The sequence below is a fragment of the Eumetopias jubatus genome, unplaced genomic scaffold, assembly GCF_037043125.1.
Source record: "Eumetopias jubatus isolate StellerSeaLion01/CBP00866 unplaced genomic scaffold, mEumJub1_p1.0 scaffold_17, whole genome shotgun sequence".
Classification (NCBI taxonomy): Eukaryota; Metazoa; Chordata; class Mammalia; order Carnivora; family Otariidae; genus Eumetopias; species Eumetopias jubatus.
Genome location: NW_028274823.1, coordinates 65,309,337 through 65,328,601, shown reverse-complemented (window position 1 = coordinate 65,328,601; position 19,265 = coordinate 65,309,337). Strand labels below are relative to the sequence as shown.

General features: G+C 43.8%; 1 protein-coding gene across 2 annotated transcripts in view; it reads left to right on the top strand.

Moving 5' to 3' along the window:
- Window positions 1–18,415, top strand: part of ARID5B (AT-rich interaction domain 5B) — a 176,756-nt gene extending 158,341 nt beyond the window's left edge. For both annotated transcript variants that reach the window (XM_028123975.2, XM_028123976.2), the window contains 2 exons: window positions 8,605–8,803; window positions 12,261–18,415. In XM_028123975.2, the coding sequence (XP_027979776.1) occupies window positions 8,605–8,803; window positions 12,261–14,432 (2,371 nt within the window). In that variant the 3' untranslated portion in view covers window positions 14,433–18,415. The remainder of the gene's footprint in view (window positions 1–8,604; window positions 8,804–12,260) is intronic.
- The last annotated feature ends 850 nt before the right edge of the window (window positions 18,416–19,265 follow it).

Here is a 19,265-nt window from a genome sequence, read left to right as displayed (position 1 = left end):
TGAACTCGATCTTAAAGAGTTAGGTTATAACTTGAGGATCATCATATATTGCCTAAAATATTCAGCTGTTGAATTCAAGACCAGTGAAGATACTAATTTTGAGGGCATGGATCATGGGCTCTTGCTTTCCTGGAGTCTCCCCAGTGCACCCAGGACAGCATCATGAACATATCAGGGACTCAGGGATTAGGGGTTGAATGAATTAAATTAAATCCAAACAAAAAGGATAGTTTCCTCTAGGAAATGTGTGTCAGGAGGTAGGGAATAAGATGGTAGAAGAAGCTGTCAGGTGAATACTAAGGCTGAATTTCCAAACTGCATACACCCAAGGCAGGTATTACAGTTTATCTTCTCAGTGTCTATTGACTGTCTTGCCCCGAAGTCCAATGGGTAGACCATGCCCCATCCTCACCCATGGGCACCCGTGGTGGGGTTGACCAGTCTATGGACTTGCAGCTCCTTTCTAAACACTGGCTCGGTGATGGGGGCTCTGGCCAGTGGGCACAACGAGTAGCCATCTGCAGCACTGCCACACACACCCTCTCATCAACCTTTCCCCAAACCCGCAGAAGGCTTCCTGGCTCTTATCCACTGCCAGCAGCCCCGGGAAAATCGAACAAGGTGCCGAGATTCAGGCAGGCTGGGGCACGGCCGCTGCTCTTCCATCTACACCCCATCAAGCTTGTTCTTGGAGACCTCCAGAATTTCTCCCGAAAGGACAGTCAGATAACTTCATAAGCAAAAGCCTCCCTCTGTATCACTCAGCATGCTTAAAATGCTCTGATACCTTTCCAATGCCTGGATATTTCAAGAAACTTTTACAAAGGAAAACAAAGCCCTTGCCAGGCCCTGGAGTAGAAAAACTGGTTTCTGTTTGAAAAAAAAATAAACAGCCTTTGAAAAAGTCTCTATTTAAAAATTCTTAAATTTGCCTCTAAATGCAAGTTGTAATTAATAGAAGTCGGAGTTTACACTCTAGAGTGTAAAAACACCCTCGGGCACAAACTAATCAAGTGTGTGTGTCGTGCTGTAAACTACAGCAAGCTCTTTGTGTGACCCAAAAAAAACCTTGCCAAACAGCAGTTTTTGTCAGGCTCCTTTATTGTCTCATTTTTGCTTTCTCCCTACCTCCCCCCTACTCACCCCTTTGAACCTGGCTATAGTATTTAAGAAACTTTGCAGGTCCGATGTTTTATTGATAGTTTTCATCAAGCATGAATTTAAATTTGAGAATAGATTAGGTGTCTGAGCCCCTTTTCTTTTTGATAAATAACAAGAGGTTTCTACTTATGATTTTCTGTCCTCGGGGCTTTATCATTAAGATTAAATAACTGTACTCTCAAGCATGCCACTGCACAAACATCTTTTCAATTACGTGAGTAACAGATGCCTTCACAAAGGAACTATTGAAAATTCAGAGAGCCTGTTTCCAAAAAAGGGAGAAAAAAAGTATCAGATGATAGAAGAATGTAATTGTTTACCATTAAAATATATCCTTAACTCTTCCACTGAAAACCTCTTGGAACATTTTGGTTTTGTACAAGTTATTACAAAGTTTGATCAAAATACTAAATGTTTGGGGGAATTGTTGACCATTTCAGAAGCTCTGTAACCTGTGGTATCTCACATACGTGGGACCCAAATGCCATAGTTGTTTGCTTGTTTTTACATAATGGACACTGCCTGCCTTCGTTGGTGGGGTGCTCATTATGTTGAAAACACTGTAGTTACATTTGTCTATTAATCTTGAAATAATGTTCATCGCCCTTGAAATGGATCCACGCAACTTGATTCTGAGTTAGTCATTGTTTTGCTGCTGGCACTGTGGAGGGCTGGGTGCTGTGTATGGTCTGTGTCCTCTGTTGTGAGCATGTATTTTAATCCCTGGGGCATAAAGCCGGCCTTTCTGAAATCCATCCCAAGGTCTTCAATTGAAAGGCATGGGGCTAACATTGGTCTAGGCTCTTTTAGAAGTGGCAAGGAGGCATCATAGAAGCAAAGCCCCTGAGGAGCTTTCGTTCTAGCTGAGGAGGCCATGACCTCAAGTGTGTGTGTAAAATTAAGTGCTACAGGCTGGAATTCATCGAGGATATGGTTCTTGAGTTTCTCCTGATCCAACCAGAGTTGCCCCCCTTTTAGAAAATCTTGGCCTAGTTATCCTGGCGTTTTGTAAAAGGAGCACTGTGCCCAGTGCCCGAGCCATAGGGCTGCTTCTGTTGTAATGGGTTGACTCTTTGTGGAATGGCTTCTGAGAAAAGGAGAATGCTCACCCTGATTTTTTTCGTGCCTTAAGAGCTTAGGGTTCTCTTAAGCCACGGATGATCAGTTCAATACCTCCTCGTTGGTGGTGCTTTTTAGACAAGATATGAAAATGCACCGCTGCCCTGCTGATATGAAGGCAGCTCAGAGAGGCAGGCCGATCTGTGTTTGAACTCGAATTTTGGCACTTGATAGCTGCATGCCTTTGACTAGTCATTTAGTTATTTCACTCTGAACCTCAATTTCCTCATCCATGAAATGAGGATAAAATAATGTATCTGTATATACTTCTTTTTGTAATGGTTGGACGTAAAGTATACAAAATGCCTGGTATTAATAGGCACTTAATACATGGTGGACACTATTAATATCTTAATGCCTAATCAATATATAAGAACAACCAGAAGTTGTCCTCCCCACCCTCCCACCTCACCTTTTCACCAAGATCCTCGTAGACGAAAGCAACTCCAGTTCAGGGGTCCTTCCATCCTCAAGCTACCTCTCTCATGTTGACAGTCCTTTATAGGAATCGAGTTGCCATCTAGCTGGGGCCAGGCTCCTTTTTTTCTTTCTTTGCTTAGGGTTACAGCCACTCCAGGACCATAGAGGAAGGTGTCAGAGTCATTAATGGGTCTAAGAAACAACTCTCCCACCACTTCCAGGGGCAAAGAGACAGAATTAGTGCCTTCAAAAAAGTTTCTCATTCACCTTCTACTGCCTCTTGAGTAGGTAGTGGTCGGCAGGTAATTTTCCCAAGAAAGAGCTTTTCCGAAGACAAGTGGCCATATATTGTTGTTGATAATAATGGGCCACATGCCCTTTGGGTATCTTACACAGAATACAAATGATGTGATTTATACCCACTTCCTCATTGAAGAGCTCGGTACAGTTTACCCTTGGTGAGCTCATCTAAGCTAAGTCTTTTATACAGAATCCATGCGGCATTCTCCCGTTGCTTTCTTGGCTCACATGAGTCCTGCCTTGGGCTCAATTCTCTGTGACTTACATGTCAGCATGGACTGTCCCTCCATGGTTTGATGCTCAAAGCCTTCAATTCACCTCTTCATCTGTTGGAGGGGGATACTGGAGACCTCTTTCTCAGCTCTCTTGGTTACTGATATTTTGCTTCTCAACCTCTTTCTCAGCTCTCTTGGTTACTGATATTTTGCTTCTCACACTCTGCACACTATTTTTTCTGCTTTACAGGAACTCACGCCACAAAACCAAGGAGATCTTTTACCCAGGGCCCACATCTTTCTCAGATGGAGCCTGGCTTTTAAAAGGACAGGGACAAAGTTTCTTTTGTACTCAGTGAGTGTTGTGCCCACTGAGGAAACATCCCACTTTTGTGCACACTGGCATAGCACATTTGTGTGCTTGACTTTGGTCTTGGTGCCTATCTCCCAAAGGCTCTTCTGCCATTTTGGTCGTGGTCTGGAACCCTGAGAGGTGAACTGTATGTGAGATCAGACACTTTCTATGCTTTTTGGAACCTTAACCAGTATGCATACATCACCTTCAAACAAGAAAAATATACCTTCTATTGGCTCCATATTTGGTGAAAGATTGCTTCCCACACTTCACAGTGAAGTTATATTTTCAATTTCTGGCTGAGAAGGGAAATGTCTGGCCAAGCCTTAGAATTTATCAACCCTGGAATCAACTCGGAGGTATAATGACTTCATTTGGGATCAGATCAGGTCCGAAGCCCCAGTGGAACCAATATGTCATTTCTTTTCTACGACTGTGAAAAAAACCTAACACGTATAAGAATAGCAGTAGCATTTTTGCCCTGACATGCACACCAACTTTTCTTCCCTCTGGCCTTAAGATATTCTGTTCCAAGGGCACCAGCAGATCTTTGGGCCTAGCCTTTTTCACGTCTGATGCCCTAAAAGTGTCTACAGGGTAGCGAGGGTGAGTTCGAGAATCAACTACAACCCTAAAAATTTCCTGCTTCTTTCCCCAACTCTTCAAATTTGAATCAGTTCTAGACAGTATTATAATATCATTTTGCAGAGCTCTATAAATAGATGGATTCTCATTTCTCCTCCTAAGCACTGTTTGCTCAATGTTTTGGCCCCAAAGTTCAGTCATTCCATGCAGGCATTAATCAATACAGAAGATTATTAGTGGTTACTCGTTCAGATGAGATTTGACATTATTTTCCCTCTGCCTATGGGGAGGGAAGGGGGAAGGCTGCCTAATAAAGATGAAGAGTCTTTTCTTCTTTTGTATGAAATGCAAATGATGAGGACATGGGCCATACACAGTTCTGGAGTGTGAGGCTGCCGGGTTTTGTTGAGAAAGAGAGGCAAGACCCTGGAGGATTTTAGAATTTGTAAATATAAAATCATCTGCCTTGGTGTTTAAAGAGAATAATAAAAGGGAGAAAGAGTTGGCAGGTTGCCAGATTACTTACATTACAGTAATAGATTTGCTGACCCCTGATTCTGCTGTAGAGAAATGTATTGAATTTTTCATAATATCAGATGAGGCAGATCTAAAAACCTAGTAGACGGCACACCATTATTTAACTTGAGATTTAACAAAGCCGAAATCTTTTCAAACCAGCAATTTCTTGTATGATGATAATTTAGTGGCTCAGATGCTAATAAATCAAGGTTATAATGCTATTGATTTGTTAATTTTAACTTGGGTTGATTTTGAGTCGTCTTTATTTTAAAAAAGGGAAAAAAGAGAAAGAAGGAGAAGGAGAAAAAAAATCTTGCTTTCACAGTGACTGAATTTAATAAGAATCTTGGTGATAGCAAAAGGCCCCCCTACTGTTTCTGCTTTGGGGTGGAAAATGTTATTCTTGTATTATTCCTAGGGAAAAATAAAATCTCATGCTGCTACAAATCTTATGCCTATGGAAAGATGTTATTTTTTAATACATGATGGCTTACCTATTTCAGAGCCATTAATGGCCTCGTAAATAAGCATTTTGCTAATCTGAAATGTGAAATCTGGATAATAATAAAGGCCCATTTATCTGCCTAGCTTTCAATTCCTAGATGTAGATCAGGGGTAAAAATCTCTCTGGATTTTCTAATGAATATATTGCTTCTCTTCCCCATTACCTCCGCCCACCTAAAACCCAGCCCACATTCTTAGAGTTGCAGCCCATTGAAAATATTTCTCCTGTGTAATGAGTTCTTGGGGGCTGGGGTGCATTTTTGCTTTTATCTGTATAGTTTAGAAACTGATTAAATCTTTGTTGTACTACAAATATTTGAGGAATAATCATCCGCAAGGCACAGGCATGTTGCATTATACTAGATTCTTGATACAGTATGAACCTCCTCGGCTTCCTGCATTGGGCAATGTTGACCTTAATATTGGCCAACCTGTTTGTAATGGTATCACATGTACGCTAAACGCTTAAATGTTCAGAAACCTATAATAGCTTTCATCCTCTTGCACTGTAAAAACTTCTAATAATCAAATGATAAGATCATATCCTGTGGGGTAATTGTGTTGTACCGTGACAGGATAACTGAAAAAACACTCAGTGAAAATCGCACCAAACGGAAATCACTATATGAACAGCGATTGTTTGTGTGCTGGGCGAGACCGTGCCCTGTTCTTCAGGGCTTAGCTGGTCATATTTCTACTTGTTTCCTTTTAGCTGCTGCCTTTCTTGTTTTATTTTGGGAACCTTTTTTCCCTGAGCCACTATAATTATCTTTTAGTGATTTAGAAGCGGGGGGGGGGGGGTGGAACCACTCAATCGACCTTTACACACACACACACACACACCACACACTCACTTGCTCACATAGACTCTCCCTCTGGAAGTCTTGAACAAGCAAGGCTTGTGTTTGGATTCAGTTTTACCTTAGTCATGCCTCTTTCCAGATACAAGAAACATTTAATTCCACATTTCCTGCTTCTGGCTTTAGGCCTTTGACCAGCAAAGTGAAATGTATTTTTTACTGCTGTCGACCAGCCAGCTGCTGAGTTGAGTGAAGAAGAAAAAAAAAAAGAAAGAAAGAAAGAAAGAAAGAAAGAAAGAAAGAAAGAAAGAAAGAAAAAAAAAAAAGGAGTGAAATGGAAATGTTGCCCTGCTTCTTGAATCGGCAAAGTCGTGTGAGGAAATTCAAGTCTCCTTAGCGCCCACCCCTCTGGAGGGCCTGGTGGGGAGGTGAGGGGTCCTCTGGGGCCCGGGCTGGGTGTGTGCCCCACCCAGTTCTCTGCCTCCTCTCCCCTTCTGCCCCCACTCTCTGAGAGGCGGGCTCCTCAAGGTGTCACAGGCTCAATGAGGAATGAAGTCAAGGGCAGGGGTGGTCCCAGCAAACAGCCAACGTCGGAATACCCAGACTTCAGTGCTGCTCGCGTTCCCATGGCAACCAAACACCAGTAAAACAAACCTATCTGTCCCAACAATAAAAAATGTTTTCATTAAAGTCTATTTAAAACCTTTTTTTTCCAATGTAAAATATTCGATGCCTTTCGCTCCCAGACAAAAATCCCCAACCTGCCAATGTTAAAGGGGATCAAGTCCCCAGCAGAACCCTGCAGATAAAAGGGATTGGGGTAAGGTTGGGGACTTTACAGACGAGACGGCATAAGTTCAAGTATGAACAAGATTGCTTTTTTCTCTCTTCTTCTGCTTAGTTATGCTTTTTATTATATAAACATTAACTGTAATATTACAGTGGGAAGCAGGTATTTGGCAGCCATATATTATTTTAGTAAGTCTACATAGAGAGAACAGTTTCCAGTTTTAGCAGCTGTAACATGTTTAAACTCAGTTTGTAATGGGATCTGAAGATAACTATTCCCCATGGGCTGTGTTGATCTTCATGGCTGGCCCACTGCCAGATGGAGGGCTCGAAACTATTATTCACGCCTCCTTGCACATACTTTGTCCGAGCATGCTCAGTTAAATGAATTTTGTTTCTAATACATTGTAAATTGGGATTTCATTTTCCCATAATTTACTTGGTATTTCATTAAACATTGAAATATTATCACAAATGCCCCCACGTCTGTACTCACAAACCTGAACAGTTGTGTGTGTTTAAGGAGCTGAGATTCAGATTGCATGGTTAGAAACCAATTTCAGGATAGCTAACAGATACCCAAACCAAAGAAGTTTTTGCCTGGAAGTCTTAGTTTAAAAATAATTAGGGTTCCCAATATTTGAACAGATTTATGTTGTTTATAAGCCAAGTACATTTTCTTCATTGAGTCAACTTGTCTTATTTAAAACAAATTATGTTTGCTGTATTAAAGTTCATATTTTTAAGGCTGAGTCTTGTATTAATCCCACAGTGAGTCATTAATCATACCAAATGCATTATAAAAACTTTAATCATTGAAGTTGAAACTGAGATTGTAATGCAATCCATCCCTTTTAATTACATCAGCTATTTTTCCCTTTCAGATCAAGAGCTATGTCGCAAAGGGAAAACAGATTAAAACTAGAGCTGTTTGATGTTTCTCTTTTTAGAACAATTTTATGTACTTTGTTTTAAAAGTTATATAATTAAAGTGCTTGAATTTTTCAGCCCTCTGATTTTTGGGGCTTGAGTGGTCTGTCTGCCTTCCTTCTCCCCGGGGACCTCTTTTGTTTGGCACCCCAAGATGGAGCTCATTCTGGAATCCCCTGCCCACCTCAGAGCTCGGTTGAAGACAGCTGTCTCTCAGCCTCACTGTGCTTGCCTCCCATTAGCCTCTTTATCTTAAGTGTCTGGTTTATATTTTGATGTGACTGAAAACACAAACTCTGGAGGCAGGCAGAACGAGGTTCAAATGCCATCTCTAACAAACGGTGTGATGCTGAAGCAAAGATGTGGAGATTACACGGAATAATCTACGTAGTGTAACTAGGACATTAACCTGGGGCATACCAGTACCTCCTAGAATATCATCCTCATGAGGTCAGGGCCTTTGAATGTTTTGTTCACTGCTGTATCTCAGTGCCAGGAACCCGGAGCACACATGCTCCATAAATAACTGTTGGAAGAATGATAAAATGGATGGTAGCCATCGCGGGTGTTGCTATCATGCCATGGTGCTGTTGTTAGCGCTTAGCCAGGTTCCGTGAGCTGTGATAATGACGTTAACTTTGGATGCTTCCATTGGTATCTTTGGTATATAGATCATAAAACCAGAAAGGTGTCTTGCAAAAGAGTGTGTAAGTTACCAGGTTCTGGTTTTGGACCGAGGAAGTAGAACCCTGAACTGTGGAGTGAATTTCTAGAAATGCACTGGCGTCACTGGGGATGGAGTCCTTCAATAAACCGTTTGTATGGAGAAAAGAAACTAAACCCCAATAGCTTCGATGCTCCTAGAATTGCCTCCCGTGATTGATCATCTCTTCTGATACCCTTCCAGATTAATCCTGCCGTATGAAAGGTTTATTAAAGGAGAGGAAGATAAGCCCCTGCCTCCAATCAAACCTCGGAAACAGGAGAACAGCTCACAGGAAAATGAGAATAAAACAAAAGTATCAGGACCCAAACGCGTCAAACATGAAATCCCTAAGAGCAAGAAAGAAAAAGAGAATGCCCCGAAGCCCCAGGAATCATCAGAGGTGAGTCGCCCTCCTCCACAGAAATACCAGTCCTGTCGGGTCCCCAGGAGCCCTGCATCCACAGCCGGGTCCCTGCACCCCTGCAGCCCCAGACTGAGAACAGCCCCCATCTCAGCTTCACAGTTCCCCAGAGAGGGGATCTGTCAGTCTGCTCGGGAGCTGAAAGGCAGTGCGTGCTATTGAATGGGGTAGGTCAGGAATAGGATCTAGAAAGATGGGAACATCCTGTGGAAAACTGAGAGCAAATGCCAGCTTTGAGATAGAAGGAGCCAGAGCTTCAGCTCTGTGAAGCCAAGGGGCTCCAGTGTGAAAGATGTGGCTTCTTTGTCATTTCACAGCCAGTCTATCTGAGGAGCTGGTATGACTTTGAAACAACATTTTGTGGGTTCTAGCAAGGAGGGATGTTGAAATGAGGGGCCATGTCTCTGCAGGACTATCCTCGAAACTTCAGAGACTCCTTTGCCTCCCATAATTGACCTCCATGCAACAGCCTTGGGTTGAGACCAATTTAGAAATATCTTAAGTACATATTTATAGGAGAATTTTGAAATTGTTCCTCTGAAACCACTATTATCTCTCATGTTAACAGGTAGTTTCTGAACCTTTTAAAACCAGCCCCAGCTGCCCACAGCCCCTGACAGCTCTTTGGTAGAAGCCATTACCCGTCAGTGTTCAGCCGGTCATGGAGGCTGATCTGGGCTCTGTTTCAACATGAATAATAAAAAACCCTGCTGCCCATAAAAAAAAAAAAAAAAAAAAGAAAGAAATAACTTAGCAGCCACATTTGGAGACAGCATGTTCTAGGATCCGACCCCAGAGGGAATTTTGGTGCTGATATTAAACACCCCCTAAAAATCAGGTTTATAATGAACACATAAGAGACTCCCTAATTAAACACTGGCTTGAAACACACACACACACACACACACACAATGCACACCAACCTCCTAACTAGAAATTAACCTACCCAACTGACTCCTGTGTAAGAAGATATTATGAATGCCAAGAAAAGACTTTTTTGTTGTTTTTATTTTTGTTTCATAATTATTCTAAGCTTTAATAATTAAAAAAATGGGGGGAAAAAAAGATGATGCAGAGAGATTTCTAAACATCTGCAAGCTTGCAACATAAATGGCCAAAAGCAAGGAAATTCCAAGTTAAGGCTCACATTCCATTCTTCCTTTATCCTGTTGGCCTGGTGATTTATTATAGGGTTTTGGATCAGTGAGTTCTATTAGATACCATATGTACAGCATTGCCAAAGCACCAGAGGACAAACTGAGGCCAGAGGCCAGCTGACCTCTGAGTGGCTCCACTTTGGGGATGAAGTTTGAAATGGTTGTTTTGTGAGGTGGGGGAGGAATCCTCAGCCCATTGCCCTGAAGCCCATCAGCGTGGGAGATGCCTATTGCCAAGAGTAGGGCCCAGCTCCCTCCGGCTCACAGAAACCCTTAAAGCCTTCAGGCTCCCTGTTTCTTATAGTTCCCAATGCCTCGGTGCATTGTAAGTGTCTGGAGTGTCAAAGGGTATCATTGTCAGGTCATCTGAATGACCTGGAATCTCACACCCTCTCTAAGTCAACCGTATGGTAAGAATTGCTCCCCGCTTCCAACATAGACCCCTGTGTTTGACCAGGTGTATTTCTTCTCATTGACTGTGTGTTGGGGGTTTGGATTTTATTGCTGTCATTGGTGTTTTTATTCTTTAATTTTTGATGTTTTCAATACAAAGCAGTGAACTCAATGGAGATAGGAGGGCTTATAAAGCTGTGCCAGGCAAACCCACTGTCTTCAGGTCACTAGACTGCAAGTTGCCTGGTGGGAAGGTACCATGTAACATGTCAAGGCAGACCGTTAAATGCCATCCTAGAAAAAGGGTCCTTTACTTTTTTCTGCCTAGCTTTCAGAGACCCCCTAAACCTGTTTTCCAACGACAACCACAGAACTCCATGTAACCAACGGCCTAGGTCACAGAAACTTCCATGAGACTGGGTATCCCCTGTAGCTTCACTTCAAACCACAGCCCCATCAGAAGCTAACATTTAAATGCAATTTGCCTTTTTCCCTTGCTATACTCATTTTTCTGTATTTTCATGTAATGCATAAGCTCAAGAGACCAATGATGATTGTTAATGTAGAACAAGCAATGATATTTGTACTGGAAAAGGCAGCTATTAGTATGAAAGAGAGAGAGAGAGAGAGAGAGAGAGGAAGGGAGGGAGGGAAGAAAAGAAAGACGATAAGCAAAAGCTCTTAGGTCTAACACATCCCTAAAAGACAGGGATATCTTCAAGTAGATTTAAGGAGAAACATCTCTGAAAGGGTGTGATTCCTTAAAATGTCTGTTTCTGTGCATCCCTACACCAGCATCCTCAATCTTACCCAAAGATGTTAATATGTTCAACACTTCTTAACAAAGAACAACGTTCAAGGGATGAGATGGGGGGGAGGGGGGGCTTTGGGGGAGAAGACCAGCTCAATACGACTGTTTAGTGACTGTTCTCTAGGACATGTCAGGACAGCATGACAGTTTTGAAAGGGCCTGTCAGCCAGCTGGATCACAGATGGAAAGTTAAAATGACCTTCTAAGGTCAAACTTTGCACAGCTACATAATGCAATGAATGGGTCAAATTGTGCCCACAACTTCGGTCAATAGGGACACATAAAGAGCATCCATCTCATTGACCACAACATATTCCAGTGAGCAGAAAAGCTGTATTTGGGGCGGTGCTCACTGCCTGCATTTTGATGACTTCATTTTTAGCTTTAATAGAAATGTAGTTTGCTGCAGCCTAGGAGGACTTCGAGTCCCTCTGTCCCTCAGGTAGACAGGCTGGTGTTGCATCTGCATAATTCTCCAGTATTTTAGCATTTTCTGCATGTCATATGGCGCTGAGTAGAAATTAACACTTACGCATTGCTAATTTTTTGCATCGTACTGAACGCATTAGGATGGGATTTGCTCTCTCAGAGAAAGGCAAGGGGTTATAGTAAGTTTGTTGCTTGTTGTTGACATGGGGTTGGTTGGTTTTTGAAAGAGAGATGCTTAAAAAAAAAAAAAAATCTTTCTCCAAAGTGTCATAAAGCACAACATGTAATTTAAAACCCATTTGGATAATTGACTGATTTGACAAGAAAACAACCTCAGAATTAAACTATATATGAGAATCAAGGAGTGATAAGATTGTATACCATCAGTACAGAACACTTTGCTATTTTGATAGGTGTCTCACAAGGGACTTTGAGCGAATATGCGTTTCTACCCTAATGTTTCCGTAATTTAGATTTCTTTGTTTAGAGCTGTGATTGGGGGGTAATAAAGCTTTACAGAAACTCCCTGAACTGACTGACAAGCCTGTTTTCAAGGAAAAACTGCTGCGTGTAATATTTTGTTTCATAGCAAAATGTGTCAATGCATTTGGCTTCCTTCTGACTGCCTTTTGAAATATTTTATCAGGTTTCATCAGAGCCAGAGAAGGAACAAGAGACTTTAAATCAGAAGAGCATCACTGAGCCTCTCCCAGCAGCAGACGTGAAGAAAAAAATGGAAGGGTACCAGGATTTTGCAGCGAGGCCCCTGGGGTCTAGAGCAGACCCAGAAAAGGACAACGACACAGATCAAGGTGCCAACAGTGAGAAGGTGGCAGAGAAGGTGGCAGAGAAGGAGCCTGCTCCTCCGCTCCCGAGTGCCCCTGCGGCCCCTGAAAGGGGTCCGGCCCTGGTGCCGGGGGCTGGCAAACAGTCCCTCACCTCTCCCAGTGCTCTTGTGGACTCAAAACAAGACCCCCAGCCCTGCTGTTTTACCGAGAGCCCCGAAAGTGAACTCCAAGAAGCACCCTTCCCTGGCTTCTCCACCACGCAGCCCCCCCTGGCAAACCAGAGCGAGCTGGAGGATGACAAGCTGCCCGCCATGGCGGACTACATCGCCAACTGCACCGTGAAGGTGGACCAGCTGGGCAGCGACGACATCCACAATGCGCTCAAGCAGACCCCGAAGGTCCTCGTGGTTCAGTCATTTGACATGTTCAAAGACAAAGACTTGACTGGGCCCATGAATGAGAACCATGGACTTAATTACACTCCTCTGCTCTACTCGAGGGGCAACCCCGGCATCATGTCCCCACTGGCCAAGAAGAAACTTCTGTCCCAAGTGAGTGGGGCCAGCCTCTCCAGCAGCTACCCCTATGGCTCCCCACCCCCTTTGATCAGCAAAAAGAAACTGATGGCCAGGGATGACCTGTGTTCGGGTCTGTCCCAGGCCCACCACGGCCAGGGTACTGACCACATGGCGGTCAGCCGGCCCTCGGTGATTCAGCACGTCCAGAGTTTCAGAAGCAAGCCGGCGGAGGAGAGGAAGAGCATCAGTGACATTTTTAAGCATGACAAGCTGGGTCGATCGGACCCCCACCGCTGCAGTTTCTCCAAGCACCACCTTAGCCCCCTTGCTGACTCCTATGTCCTGAAGCAAGACATCCAGGAGGGCAAGGAGAAGCTCCTAGAGAAAAGGTCGCTCCCCCACTCCCACATGCCCAGCTTCCTGGCCGACTTCTACTCGTCTCCTCACCTGCACAGCCTCTACCGACACACGGAGCACCATCTTCACAACGAGCAGACATCCAAGTACGCCTGCAGGGACATGTACAGGGAAGCGGAAAACAGTGTTTTTCCTTCCCACAAACACCAAGAGAAGCTCCACGTGAATTATCTCGCGTCGCTGCATCTGCAAGACAAGAAGGCGGCGGCGGTGGCGGAAGCCCCCACGGACGACCAGCCCACGGATCTGAGCCTTCCCAAGAACCTGCACAAACCCACGGGCAAGGTCCTGGGCCTGGCCCACGCGGCGCCGGGGCCCCAGGAGAGCAAAGGCGTCTCCCAGTTCCAGGTCATGAACAGCCAGACTCGGGACTGCCACCCCAAGGCCTGCCGAGTTTCGCCCATGACCATGTCGGCCCCGAAAAAGTACGCCGAGTCGCTCTCGCGGTCAGGGAAACCTCAGCACGGGAGACTGGAGAACTTCAGGAAGATCGAAGGCATGGTCCACCCGGTGCTGCAGCGGAAAGCCAGCCCTCAGAACATTGGGGCCGCGCGGCCCATCAAGCGCAGCCTGGAGGACCTGGACCTGGTGATCGCCGGGAAGAAGGCCCGGGCCGTGTCTCCCCTGGACGCGTCCAAGGAGGCCTGTGGGAAGGAGAAGGCGGCCTCCGAGCCAGAGAGCGACGGCAGCAAGGCGGCGCCCGGCGGCCATTCAGGGGGCGCGCCGGAAGGCCACAAGCTTCCGCTCTCCTCCCCCATCTTCCCAGGTCTGTATTCCGGGAGCCTGTGCGGCTCGGGCCTCAACTCTAGGCTCCCGGCCGGCTATTCGCACTCGCTGCAGTACTTGAAAAACCAGACCGTGCTTTCTCCACTCATGCAGCCCCTGGCTTTCCACTCGCTTGTGATGCAGCGGGGGATTTTTACATCGCCGACAAATTCTCAGCAGCTTTACAGACACTTGGCCGCGGCCACCCCCGTAGGAAGTTCGTATGGGGACCTTTTGCACAACAGCATTTACCCTTTAGCTGCTATAAATCCTCAAGCTGCCTTCCCATCTTCTCAGCTGTCGTCCGTACACCCCAGTACAAAACTGTAAGCCCAGCTCTGCCCGGCGTCCGGCGCGGCGTGCCTAAACGGAGCTTCCCTCCCAGCCCTGGGGGTGACGGCTTGGAGAATTAGAAGGCAGTATTTCTTCTAATCCTGGGGAGGTGAGATCAGCCCCAGCCAAAGGGGCCGCGAAGGGGAGGTGAACATACCTGATTTTTCTGGGACGACTCCAGCCTTGGCTGGTCAGTCTTGAGCTCCTTCCAACACAGATGCCCTTGCACCGAGATGGGTCACTTGGCACGAGGGTCTCGTGAAGGGATGTATGCGTGTCCGGGGAGAATTTAGAAGACCCCGTCTTGAGTTGCGACGGTCAGGAACAATCTGGGCAAAAAAAAGGGGGAGGGGCAGGCATTTCACAGGAAGGGGCAAGGAAGACTGGCAAGCGTTTGCCAAGGGATGCCCCTCTTTTCCTAAAACTCTCCAAGGTTCAATCAATGCAATGTATAGTGGAACTTCAATAGATCTTTCATTTTGACACTATTAAACAATCCAGAGAAGTAAACACTGTTAAAATGACTGTATATATTTGCTTCTTAAAACTACCCGTATCACTGTTTGCTCACCTAATTTATATACAGGTAGTTCCATTTTCTCCCAGTTCCTTCTTGTCCTTTTTTTCTTTTTTTTTTTTTTAATTAAACAGTATCGCTTTTGTTTGCAGGTCTTTTGTTTTTGTTTTGTTTTGTTTTCAAGGCTGACTGACTGTCCTAGTTGTTGATGTGTGTCTGTAATTTTTCCACATCTTATCATTTTGAGCAGCTTTGGGTGGTAAAGTTATTGTTTACAAATTGAAGCAACTGATTCTAGTGGAACAAATGAAAAAGAAACAGTTGAGCACACAATAGTGCAAAGAATGTTCCTTTGCAGATCCGCAACTTAAGGATTTTGTTCCTCATAAATGGCATAGTTGAAAGAGCTTATACACTGCTTACCCGGCCAAATGCTTTGCTTTGAAGTATTGGGTTATGTGAAAATATCGAGCATTGTACTTACCTTATCTAGGCTGTGAAACTGTCCTACATACCAGAGGAATCATAAAAACAAAAACCTCACTGGCAGCAAGCTGCTGAATAACAAGAGTCTAGAGGACATATTTGTGGGCTGCACAGATATTTTAGGAATTTCAGAAATTAGAACAGAAGCCAAAATGATTTACATTGGTGTTGGCACTGATCCCTTTAAACAGTGTGGGAAAGGGGGTTGGGAAGAAGATGGAGCTCGACTATCCGGAAGAGAAGGAGCGGCTGGAGGCCCAGGCACCAGATACCTTCCCTGGGCCGTGGTCTTTTGAGTAATAGGTAGTCACGTTGCCTTCATCGAGTTGGTCTCTTGTTGTTCCCAAGAAGAACCTCCCAGGCCACATCTTTGGGGAGAATTGGCATGCTGGATTACCCGTTTCAAATGAAAGTCATCTTCTTTGGGTTTATGGGGCATTAGATTTGGGTGGATGCATGCCCACTTGGTGGCATGCGTCATGTCTTTAACCACCTGGCAATACGTTGGTCCACTTTATGATTTCTTTTGTCATTGGAAGAAACGGTCAAGTTGTTCACGGAGTCAAAAGATGTGCAGAGTGTGTATTGTCATTCTTGCCGCATTATTCCATTTGCTGCTGAGCTGTAACATCAAGGTGGATGCATTTTCTAAGCGTGTTGAAAGTCCATCGATACAGAGTGGATTTTCTTTCCAAGTCCCATCCCTGCTGATACGACTGCTTTGATGAACTCCCCAGCCAACCCTCCCCTCCCCCAACACTCCCAGTAGACATTAGAACCGTAGTTAACCAGTCTTTTACCTCTGAGATATTTAATTCTATGAAAATTGATGACAATTTTCAACTTCTAAGTAGGTAACTCGACTGCAAAATAATCACAACTGATAAACAATGACACTGCGGCTCTTACACAAAGCCATGCATGCCGTGCATTTGTATTGAAATGTCTCCATGATATGAAGCCAAATATTCAATGTAACATACTTAATATCCAAAGGTGGAAACAAAAGAATGTAGAGATCTAGTGTTAAGAGTTCATTTGCTTCAATTAATTATTTACCTTCCTGTGGAATTTCACATATATATATATATATATTTACATATATATATATATTTAATAGAACCATAGATAGACTAGTAGAATATAGATTATAAATGTGTGAGTGCAGATTATCCTGCTATTGCACAAGATAGAGGGGGAAAGAGATCTCAATTCTAGCTGGCCGAATGGCTAGCCAGGACACCTAGAAGAAAGTTGCACTAGATTGAATGGTCGCAGAATCAGACGACATGGAAGAACACGGAATCTCCAGTGTTTCTGCAGCGGACATGGGCTAGATCGTGCATGGTTTCTAGGAGTTTGTTTCTCCAAGAAATGGGGGCCCGCTTGTCCCTGGTGGAGCTCACCTACCCATTTGAAATATGGGCATTTGTTTTCCCCGCTACAGTGATTTCAGTCTGGTTTCATCATGTTGGAATTTGATCACACCATTTTTCAAACAATGTTAACATAGTCCAGCTTTTGTTTTTCTCATCTCTTCCGAGAGGAGAGTCACTGTTTCTGTCTGAGGAAGCTCATACCCTCGGCAAAACATCAGGACAAATAAAGAGAAATGGGGGTATACATTCCCAACAGAAGCAGTGTGTTATTTGTTTTAAAACTCCGAACAGAGATCTTGGAAATCTTTCAAAAAGACCATTGAATTCTTCATTGGCTGAGAACTACATTTTTAAAAGTCTTAAATAGGGCTTTGTTTGCATTGTTTGAGTTCAAGGGGCCTTATTATTAAATGGAATTGCACAAGCCTTTCTTTGTGCAATCAAACCATTGTTATTGGTAGTTTAGTAAAGGAAACTGTGGAATCTAATTGGCAATGGAGTCATAAATCTATTTACTGAGCGTGGCTTCCAAGAAATGTTGCAATTCAAAATAGCACTAAGTCCGTGATTTACTGGAGATTTGGAGATTCTAAATAATATTGGGGAAAAAAAAAAAAAAAACCTTTCCATGCAACTTCTGGTTTAACTTTTGGCAACTCAAAAAAACCCAAAAAAACAACAAAAAGAAACAAAAAAACCACCCCAGCCCAACTGAGTTTCAGAATTAAGTATTCTTCTAGTAAGTGATTGGAACTTGTAATATTTGCCACAGGACTGACTTATTTATTTACTAGCTAGAAGCTCTTAAGTTCACTTGTTTATCAGGGCATATACAGAAGGGTTTGTTAAAACTCAATGTTGTCTTTACAACTTTCTGACCTGGTGCATGAATTCTCAAGTACTGTATTTCAGTGTGTTGGTGTGTCTGATGGAAATTTTGAGGTGATCCCACAAAAATATTTTATGTAGTGTGCCTTCAAAGAGAACCATTTCTTTCTCGTCACTTGTTGTCCCACAAAGTCACATTTGGTGGTGGTCAGCCAAGCCCCATCTGGTCCAGTTTCACTCTTGTCCCAGTTTTAAAGAGAAATGGGAACAAGTTTGCCCTGGTGAGACCCACACCATTGCAACGATTATCTTGAGCACTTAAATTCCAGTGTTGGCTGTTGATGTATTTGATATTCTGCTTGTCTCCCCATGGTTGAAATATGTCTGAAAAATAGCAGCATAATCTCTTGGCTGTTTATACTTTTTTAAACTTTCCTGTGTTGTAAATATTGTATACTTTTGGTGATTCCAGCTATGTAACCTCTATGCTCTGTAAGGTGATTATTTGTATATAGCAACATGGCCCAGTAATATTACATAGTTTCCCAATGGAGAGGTTATTGAGTAACCTTTGCATTAGTTTAAACACTACCAGAAGAATGCTGAGCCAAACTATAAACACTCAATTTTGTATGTTTTCCAAATTGTACTTATTACTGCTTTTGATACTGTATTACGTGCCAATAGTTTCCCAATCACATAGCAGGCAAGAGATATTTTGTACTTTTTGATCCACTGTAATATTTAATAAAAAATGTTACTATCTGTTTCCTTTTGGGTGTGAACAATCTGTTACCTCTTCCTGAGGAGTCCCAGAGCCTCACAAGGGTTTGCTCCATCCCATTGTCTCCAAATTGGATCACAGCAGCAATGATGAAGATGGTGGTGGTAGTGATGGTGAGGATGGTGCCTTTAGTTTGTTGAGAGCCCTCTGGGTGCCCGGCTGGCATCCAGTATCTAGGCTTCACAATCCTGCGTGAGTACAGCTATGCCCATTTTACTGATGAGAACACTGCAGCTTAGACAGGTACATCAACTCACGCCAGATCACCTAACAAACCGCAGAGTCGGGAATTGAACCCAGAGCTCTTAAGTCTATGACTTCCTTTGTATGCCACGGTCCTCTCCTGGCAGTTAACAAGTCACTCTCTGTTCACTTGGTCCCCAAAGATTTACTCATGCCTCAATTGCCAGGCATAATGTTAGGAACTGGGAATACAATGGTGAGGAAAACATAAATATTGTCTCTGGAGCTTATATACTCTTATGAGAGAGAGCTAATCAAGTAGTCACCCATATAAATCAAAACCTCACCCTGACCTAGTTCCGGGGGAGAGGAGGGCAGTAACTAAAGTGATACATGAAGAGGAAGTGGTGACTAAACTGACATGTGAAGGATGGTTAGGAGTTGATCAGGTGAGAGGGAATTGGGAAAAGAGGAGTCCAAACAGAGGGCACCACATGTGCAAAGGCCCTGTGGCAGAAACAAGTTTGGCTTATCATAGGAATCCAAAAGAGAGAGAGAAAGAAAGACCGACCTGTGTGACAGAAGCATGATTTACAAGGTCCAGGGAATGAGGTTGAAGTGAGGTGAGAGAGTATAATGGGCCAGCTGAGTAG